The sequence below is a fragment of the Cebus imitator genome, unplaced genomic scaffold (assembly GCF_001604975.1).
Source record: "Cebus imitator isolate Cc_AM_T3 unplaced genomic scaffold, Cebus_imitator-1.0 Scaffold368, whole genome shotgun sequence".
NCBI classification, from domain to species: domain Eukaryota; kingdom Metazoa; phylum Chordata; class Mammalia; order Primates; family Cebidae; genus Cebus; species Cebus imitator.
The window spans coordinates 809,841-819,707 of record NW_016107683.1 but is presented as its reverse complement, the minus strand read 5'-3'; the positions used below and the strand labels follow the sequence as shown (position 1 = coordinate 819,707).

The following is a 9,867-nucleotide window of genomic DNA, read 5'->3' as shown; positions in this document are numbered from 1 at the left end:
GTTTAGCACATGGTAGATGTTAAGCCCCCAATCTGTCATCTTAGTGGCATTTAGACAGGTACTAAACTCTTACCTCAATAGTGTTCTCATTATTTATATCCATAGGCCAAAAAGGAAGTGGGGAGAGTATAAAATATTTAATGGTTTGGTTCAGTTCCAGTCCTTACTACCATAGATCCACAATTCATTTCACTGTAGGAACAGCCCCATGTACTACAACATGGGCTTCCAATGCTAAGAATTTACCTCTGGATAAGCAACTGCATTATTGTGCTATGTTAGTACTTGCCTCATAGGCTAGCCCCCATTAGAAACCATATGGAAATATGCAGAAAAGGGCTTTGTGTCTGAGCAGTGTATTTTTACTTTTCTGTAATGGACAAAACCTGTGACTGGTGTCCATCCAATTGTCCCACTTTTATTAATATTTGCAATGACCGAACACACTCGGTTTCACTACGAGTTCTTCAGATGCTTTAAAATAAATTGGCATTTGTTGCACCCATTTTGCTGGAGCAAAGAGAGCCACAGAGAAGTTTTGTTGTTTGATTTTTTTTTTTTTTTTTAGGTCTCTCTCTGTCACCAAGGCTGGACTACAGTGGCATGATCATGGCTCACTGCAGCCTGTAACTCCCAGGCTCAATCAATTTCTCCTGCCTCAGCCTCCCAAGTAGCTGGGATTACAGGCACCTACCACCAGCCCCAGCTAATTTTTGTATTTTTAGTAGACACAGGGTTTCACCATGTTGGCCAGGCTGGTCTTGAACTCCTGACCTCATGATCCGCCTGCCATAAGAGACTTCTGCTCCAGCACCAAGCTAAAGTCACAAGGCAAATGGGCTCAAACTCTTTCTCCCTAAGATCTTGCTGGTTCCAAGCTCATTTACATGATGCTTTTCTTACTTCAAAAGAACATCTTAGATTTTATATGATATCATTTGCTGGCAAGGTTGTTCATTTTTATATATTCACTGTAACTTTCATATGTTAGAATGAAGCAAGAATATGTAAAAAAAAAAATGGGGTTGTTTTAGGGACAAGGCTCTCATTTCATGATCTGATTTTTGTCAAGTGACTCATCACGCCTTCTTGTTGCCCTCTAGAAATAGGAATGGGATGGTGACTGCTATCCTTCGCTTATTTGCCATAGTCCAACTGATTCACCATGCAAGATTGCCGTGCAGCGGAGATTTAAAAACCTTCATCTCCCCCTGCCCAGAGAACATGTTCATTTTCCTAGCTGTGGATCAAGACCAAGTTCAGAGGTCAGAGACCTAGCAAGAAATTGGAGTGTGTTCCAGATCTTCAAATAGGTGGGGAACAGAGTCCAACATTACTTTCCCCCTCTATTATTATCTCCATTAATGCTTTGAGTCAGGATTATACTGAAGTGCATGGTGGTACTGATGCAGAATGGGAGCGGGACCAGGATTCAGTGACCCAGGTCTGTTTGAGGCTGTTCTGTGTTGTTCCATTCAAGCTGAGCACATTCTTGGCTTCAGGTCAGCACACACCTCCTGGAATGGTGCCTTCACTTGCACTTTTGATGACGGATTGCTCAGTCCTTAGCATCTCTTCTTTCCTCTGTGTGTGTGTGTTTAACTTGCTATTTTACTTGGCTAGTCTGCATGGAATTTTTCTAATTCCAATAAACAGAAGTACAATGCATATTTCCCCGGTTAACTGTACATGCAAAGCCTGGTAGGGAAGCAGATTTTTCTTATTTTAGAAAAGAGCAACTCATTGGTCTTTTGCAAATGATGCTCCCGTGTTGATGAGGACTCCAGTGCCACCCTACAATCTTTGCATTGCCTGCTTCCATTAGATACCCTCCTCCAGGTGAATGACACTCTGATTTATGAGAACTCTGGTGTGCCGAGTTAAAACATTTCCAAGTCCTCGATCTCGATCCTATGCATCTATGACCCAGGGTGGGACTAAGGGTCTTGACCTTGTCACTTTTCCTGAGGACAAGACAAGAGGAGCAGATGAATCCAACTGTGAATGCAGTGTCCCAGAAAAGAGAGGCAAAAATCCTTTTTAGTACACTGACCCATCCCAATTTGTGGTTAAGTCATCTGCAATGCTCGCTTGTAGTTTTAATAGCAAAAGGCAACTGGGAAATTGGTTTTGGTATTAAATCTATAAGAAAAAGGTAAATGAGTTCTTAGGTTGTTTCCTCCCCCACTCCCCAATTTTTAAAGATGGTAATTAGGAGAACTAACACTAGCCAGGCTTGAGTGAATGCAGACAAGACCCCTATAGGCAGCACAGTGTATTAGTGTAAAAATATGCATAGACAACATAACTTGTCAGAGAGGATTATTTCTACTTAGTGAATCTGCAGGAGCCCCTTTGCTCTACTATTCAGCATTTGACTAGGGCCGAGAGTGGGAAGGGGGGGGGGAGAGAGAGAGAGAGGGAGAGAGAAAGAGAGGGCGCGTTAGTGAGCAGCCACTGTGGCATTGATGTTTGAGCGTACTTCTGAACTGGCTTTTGTTGAGACTATCAGTATAGAAGCATGCGCTGTCCCAAATCCGCTGTTACTATGAGAAATGAAGAGCTGCTTTTAAGGTATGTTGTTGTGTCCTTTGTTTTTAATGCATGCTTTTCTAGTTTCTAGAGCTTGCTGAGACAATAATTATGCTCTGAATCAAGTAGCTTCCTTACCTTAGAAGAGAAGGGGGGGAAAAGAATCTAAAGAGAGGGGGAGATGAAATCGAGACCAAGAGATTGGGAGAAAGAGCCAGCGAGAGAAAGGCGGAGGACTGCCGTGAGTTCTATTTGTACTAGTTGCCTTTTGAAAGCATATCATGTATTTGCTCACTGCTATTTGTGAGTGGCCAGTGAATAATTTTAAGGGCTCCAAATCTGGCTCTTGGTTTGTCTTTTCCTTTGCAATGTCTAAGCCTCTTTCATTATTATGCACTCTGCATGGAATAATCACCGAAAAAGGAGCTGAGGAGACTCCATGTTAGACTTGCGTTCCAAATACCGCTCTAATCTGGACTTAGCCTACCTAAATAGTCCTCCCGTGTAACCAGGTTTGGATCACTTTATCCTGTTTGCCAAAATGTGTACCTGTTTGGAGACCTCTTTCATGCATGGCGTCCTGGGTCCCCATGTATTGAAAGCAAATATTTGTTTCCTGCCTCTGTGTTGGGGGTTCTCTCACATACCAGGGAGGAGGCACCACTGACCTTTTGGGAAGCAGAGGGAGAATTATGATAGAATTGGCATCCTGCTTTGAAAATTGTAGTCTTTTGTTTATTTGCTAGCAGACATTGTAGCACTGAATACATCTTTGGGTCTGACAATGGGACCCGTTGAACAATGGAGCTGTCAAACTAGCTTAATGCATGTCTGGGGCTTTATTTTTTTCTTTTTCAACACCCTTTTTATCTCCTATAATCTTGTTTGTATAGACTATACAGAATGAAGAGCTTTTGCAACTGCTTGTTTGTGGTTTTGTGCTTTTAAAAAATTTAGTATCTACTGTTCATAGAGCTTTTTGCATTCTGCCGATATGTTGGTTAGATTAAGTTAGAGATTTATTGCTTGCCTCTCTGTTAACTACTGAAAGAAAACTTATTGATTGAGAATGCTTGTAATACCATTATCATTCTGGCAAATGCCTTGTGACCAGACCTGCCTCTATGGTATTTAATGCTTGGGGATTTTTAATTTGCTCATTTGATGAACTTATGAAACACAGCATGAAGAGTTTAGAGGAATATTTTTGATGTTTACGCAAATTACAATTTTTAGTCTCTGCTTCTCCCTTTGGAATCCATGTAGATAAACAGTTTAGAAATTCAAGGACAAGTGAGAACTTTTGCTCTTACAATTTTGGTCACAAACTATTATTATGTAGCCTATTAAGTTGTGAAGTTCAAGGTCTCTGTGGAATATATTGATTTTTGATTTATGCTTATGTCCTCATAAAATGCCTTTCTGTGCAGGGCAAACATTTCTCACATCTTCAAATATCTTTCATTTTACAAGATAAGCATTGGTTTCTAAGGTGAGACTAGCGAGGCTTTAGACAGAGAAAATAGAAAAAATCTGTTTCAAACTTCTCAAATAATGAAACTATTTATATTGTCACATAAGAAATAAAAGAATTGGCCCTAGAGTAGTAAATTATAAATGATTTACATGAAAATCATTTTACTAAAGTTGACTTCTGTGAAGAATATATCTTACCTAACATTCTAGTGGGTTGCTAAATTAGCCGTTTGTGCCACAGCAATATATCAAAATATATTAGTACATTTGTAGAGAGAGCTTAAGTACTTAATTTTAAAAAAACAGAGGAGAAATTGTTTTAAAGGGTATTTTTAAAACTTTAGTTGTAAATATTTCCAGTTGGATTATATTTTGGTTTAAATTAGTGATGTTCTCAGTAAATAAGGAACAAGATGTATTACTTATGAAAACAGTTATGAAACATGAGCTAATTTTTAGAATTTGGATGTGAATTTTAATTTTTCCAACTTAAGTTTAAATGTCATAAAAATTTTAATACAGAATTATTAAAATAAATGTTACCAGATAAATAGAATTGCCTTCTGAAGTAGAGATTTTTCTATGGACAATATTTTCAGAGTAGGTACACCCAAAACATATGTACAGCATAATAATATTTTTGAAGTTATTAGTTATTAATAGAGTGGATTTTAAATGCATGCTTGTGGTATTCTCTTACTTGCAATGGGGTTGGAACTGCTCATTCCATCGAGTATACCAATAACTGCTTTCAAGATGAGCTCATAAAAGGTAATTGGTGAAGCTTTATATCTGGGGCTGGCACACTGTTTCTAGCACACTCAGATTCTGCTTCCATGGGAAATTTTTATTCCAAAACAAAGATTGCAAGTCCATTTTTTGTGGGTTGGGAGGAAAGTAGCCTTCTGTGCTCCCTAGCTACTTGTCCATGGCCTGCTTAAAGAAATCACTAGAACCTCCACGTTGAATTTTTGACTAAATTATCAGTGATTTATCTGTGGTCTAATGACTTTAATTCCTGGGTAGTCACAGTTAAGTCCAGGAACGAGGGAACTGTCTTCTCACTTGGTTTGCTTTTCCGGAGGTTGGCTCTATTACCAGCTCCCGGAATTTGGAGACTGCCCCCATTCTAGCATCCAACATACAGATGTATTTTCCTTTCACCTGATGGAGATGGTGTGAGATTGCCCGAAGCTGGCAAAGTTGTCTACATCTATTTCCACAACAGGAATGGGATACGTAATCTGTATCCTTCCATAATTCCCCAAGGTAGTGACTTCAACAAATGTTGAAGTGAAATTTCATTCTAAACCCAGACATGGAGAAAAATGAAGAGCAAAATATTCTAACTGGAAAAATGACTCCTTTCCATAGAAAGTAAATACTGCACCCTAAGCCCCTCTGCCACGAGCTTTGGGAATATTACATAAATGTGTTCAGCAGACCACAGACTGAATATTCCTCAATTAGTTAAAATGAAACCAGTTTTTCTTTTTTAAAATATGAGGGTATGCAATTGCAAAAATCTCCTTTTAGGGCTGAAAAATAAAAGAGAGCATTTGATTAATATTCAGATCTAGAACTTTATAGCAAGTGCAGATTGTGCTGGAAGACCAAGGAAGTCATTCAAAGAGTGAATCAATACTAATTATTGTAATCAGGGGGGTTAATTAGGTGAAAACATGGCTGATAAAAAGTTCATTGAGCACAGCCATGGAAACACACAGGTTGATGGAAAGAACATGCATAAGGAAAAGTATTACATGGGATGATCACTCTGTATTTAAGGTGTCAGTATTCGTAGACAAAAAGCTTACCTTGATTTTGTCATCATGGTGGTGAGGATATTAGAAATATCCCACTTAGTTTGCTTTGTATGGAGATTTCTGTAAGTCATTAACCGAATGCAGTTCATTCTGTGGCATCTTCTGCTTCCTAGCATTGATCTGTACTTCCTAGAACAGTTAGGGGCACAAGTCCATTCAGTGGCAATAATGCCTTCTTGAATCACCTTTATTAGCCTTCACTGAATTTCTTTCCACATTTTGAGAATTCCTGGGGAATTTGGGGTGGGGAGCATTCCTGGTTAATAGAACTATTGATTGCTTCTCTAATTGTTATTGCATTTGGGAGTTTTTTTCCCAACTAACAGTGACTTTTGTTCAGTAGGAAAGATGAGGCAGTGGTTTTGCGAGGATTAAAATTCATGGCATTTTACTTGGCTGACATTTGGAAAGAGAGTGTCCGAGGAGGGACAGGATGTGTGAGGGTTTTATGTTGAGTGTCCGAGAGGTAAAGCACCTTTTTGATTAAATGGTACCAATTCAGGGAGATGGGACTAAGATGGAAGCTGTGTGTGCGTGTGTGTGTGTGTGTGTGTGTGTGTGTGTACCTCCATTCAACTCAGAGATGATGGTTAACGCTGGTTTTCGACGAGATACACTTTGTACCCAAACACACCATTCTGCTTTATGGAATGTCATCAGCAATTATCACCTACAGGTGTGTTTATCTCCCTCACAGCTTTCTTCCGAGTGTGGGGCCGATCTGGCACATTTTCTTGTATGCCAAGACAATCAAAGTTAACAGGAAATGGCATCTGTGGAGAGAGGGTGACACCAGCCCTAAGTGACATGTATTACTAGGGCAGATTGAACTCCTGCTACTTCAGCCCATTCCAGGCTGACCCGCCCATGATTGGCTGTTTAGGATCATGATGAATCACTTGATTCATCAACTGATTCACGGAGCAGGATTGTCAGCATGCCCTCAGAGAAAAATAAAAACTAGAATTTCCCTGCAAGACTATTTAGTTCCACAAACTTTGTTGTCAAGGAAAGGAAGAGCTTGAGGTTTCAAGTTATGATGCTGATACACCTCTGATATGCGTGGCTGTTTTCATCCCCTTCTTGAGAAGGCCTGCAGCTGCAATCAGTAGAAAACTCTGGTTGAATCTTACGGGCCGCATCACTGGCTTCTAGCAGGTCTAGCTTGAGCACAGTTGTGCCTTTATGCGGACATTGATGAGCTGCTTTTCATTCTTTCTGTAGGGCTCTCCATCTCAGTCCCACAAGGGCAACAGGCCCTGCGATGCTGATCATGCCTTGCTTTTTGAACATCTAGGGCTGAGAGTCCAGCTCTCCTCTGGGCTCTATGAGAAGACTGACCTGCTCATTCGGAGATGCCTTTAAGGTATCATGTCTATAAATGAAAACTCATGTTGACCTTGTTTTTGAAAACCGATTTGATGAAAAGAAATGGAGACCTCATTCCAAGCCTCAGGATGTTCAGTGCCTGCTCTCCAGGAATGATAACCTCTCTAGTCCCTCTGGGTCTGGCTACAGGCTTTAGAAGTATCAGTGAAAACCTCAGTGCTAAAAGAGCAATCGAATCAGCACTGGTTTTCTCCTTTTCCAACTGCCTGTTTTAGGTTTTAACAAAGATTGGGGGTGGGGGTATTATGATAGAAATAAGAAATAAAACTGAAATTTATTAACCGTCTACTGTATACCTGGCTACACTAACTGGTTACTTATAGATTGTATAATTTAATCCACAGATATCCAACAGTTAATGGTAATTGTTATTCCCATTTTAAAGATGGAAAAACTGAGCCTAAGAGAGGTAAAATAACAGGCCCCTAGACATAGTGGGAGGAACTATGACTCCGTACTCAGCCAAACACCTTCCCTGGGCCACCCTGACAGTATAACTATTTAATAGTTGACATTTTAAAGAAACATCTTTCTCTGCTGCAGCATTTCCCCTGTAAATGTTGAATTGTGTCTGTCTCCTGGTTTTACCAGTGAGGAAGTTGTATGACTCAGCAAGGAACTGTCACATAAGATCTGAGGTCAAATCCCTGGTCATTGTTTACAGTTTCAGCTGCTCAGCCCTTCCTAAATCACAGCTCTTTTACATTTACCTTCCAGCGCCAATTTTGGGAAGGGCTTCGGACTGAAGAAACAGAGCAGGGTGTTCACACAGAAAGCATCTAGGGAGTAAGGAAGGAAACATTTTTGAAAGCAGCAATGCAGATTCTAACAACTCTCCCTTCCATACCCTTATTTGTTCACCTTATAGTTGATGAGGTCTTTGAATTAAAGCTTTCCATGCCTCACTTCTCTTGGGCTTTAATCTGTATAATGGGAACAGATGTTGAAAGGAACAACAGAGACTTTTAAAGGATTATGAATTAAAATACGAATTTTTATGCATCTAGGGTGCCAAAATAGGTCATATTGCAATGAAAACCAATCCAGCAATAAACATGCATGCAGTGCTCAGTAAAAGACATAGTCTGGGCCCTCAAGCAGCTCACAATGTTCATGGAACAAAGAGTAGCCTGTGGATGAGGAGGGGTCAAGTGACTCCTTGCAGAGACAGGGGAGGTGAGCGGGGCCCTGAAGGATGGGCAGATGGAGGTGGGTGAGGGGAGAGGGGAGGTGTCATTAGGACACCTTGAATTCATCTTTATTATGAAAACAAAGCAAAATACAATCCTTAGCTTCATCACCTTTCTTCCTCAGACCCTAAAGTCATTTACATCTCTCCTCCTCTCTTATCTGCCCTATTCCTATGAAACAGGGCAAATATGTAGCTATTCCTATAAAGAGGAAATTGAAAGGTGACATGATTAGGTCACATAACACTTTGTACTCAGCGATAGTAGTAAAACAAGATAGAACACATTCCACTGAGCTTGGCTAGATAGCCATACCACCTTTCCATGAAGGTTTTGAGCAGTTCTTTTAAGAGAAAGAAAAAAAAATCCCCTAATGGACTTCATGGGAATTAGCATCAAAAGCAAAGTTAAATAAAAAGTCATTTGGGATTTTTAAAAACCTCTATCCTTGGCTAAAAATGGCTGGAGATTTGAACCATATTATAGGGAAAAAATAAATTTCCTGTGCTCAAAACCTTAATGTATTTTCAACCTACATGTCACTTTAATAGCTTGGTTATATAATTGCTGTAGTGATAATTAGGTTAACACATTGTACTTCTTATCTGAGGATCGTGGTAGGCTTTGATTTTTCAGCCATTCATCTCTATTAGGAAGTACAGAATGGCCACACTTAAGGGAAAGGTCTAGCTGATGAATCAGAAAATTAAATGACTCATCCCGGGTGTCAATCAGCTCTTTGACAGAATGAAATGCTGAATCCAACAGGTCTGGTTCTTATCCTCACAATGTCTTCACTCAGTCTGAAAGTAGTGCTTGTCCTAAGGAGTCTGATCTGCCTGTATTGGATCAGATATCTTCTGATCCTAGTGACCACGAGCTCTTTGGGATGGATCAGTTACCATAGTGAATCAAGTAGATTCATGTGCTTTAATTTCACAGAAACCCAAGCTTTGGCTCTCTTAATCCTCACTCTTTTTTCAAGTTGTATTTGTTGAGAAAAAGGAGAGACATTCAGACACATGGGGCTGTGATACCCAGAGAGATTCTCTCTAAAGTGGAGATTTTGATTCCTGCCAAGATCCGTCTCAGACAACCCCACCCTCAAGCTTACCACGTCCATTTCGATTCCTTTCACCCCACCTGTTGCTGCCTTCTCTGGGACCGAATGTTATGCCCGCAACTGTGTCCTCCCAGCTGTTGCTGTTCAGCTGTCGTAGTTTGTCAAGCGGCAATTTCTCCTTTTTAAAAAATTTAACACCACGTGACAGTAACATAAGAACTTCTGGCCAATTGGGAAAACATGTCGTCAGGGTGGGGGTGGTGAGGGGTGGACTAGGAAGGAATCAAAACCTCATTCTGATAAGTGTAAATTTTGTTCCTGCCGCCAGGCTGGCACCAGATAAGGGCACCTGGTATAGTTTGACAAATTTCGGCACCTTCAAGAGGGCACT

At 40.3% G+C, this 9,867-nt stretch overlaps 1 protein-coding gene across 12 annotated transcripts in view; it reads left to right on the top strand.

Moving 5' to 3' along the window:
* Positions 1–1,804: 1,804 nt before the first annotated feature.
* CELF2 (CUGBP Elav-like family member 2) overlaps positions 1,805–9,867 on the top strand; it is a 325,875-nt gene continuing 317,812 nt past the window's right edge. For 8 of the 12 annotated variants that reach the window (XM_017507118.2, XM_017507114.2, XM_037730912.1 and 5 more), the window contains exon 1: positions 1,805–2,574. Coding sequence is in view for 4 of the 12 variants with exons in the window: in XM_017507103.2 (XP_017362592.1) it covers positions 2,522–2,574 (53 nt within the window). In the remaining 8 variants the exon portion in view is untranslated. The other 4 variants (XM_017507116.2, XM_017507115.2, XM_037730909.1 and 1 more) reach the window with 3 other exon arrangements.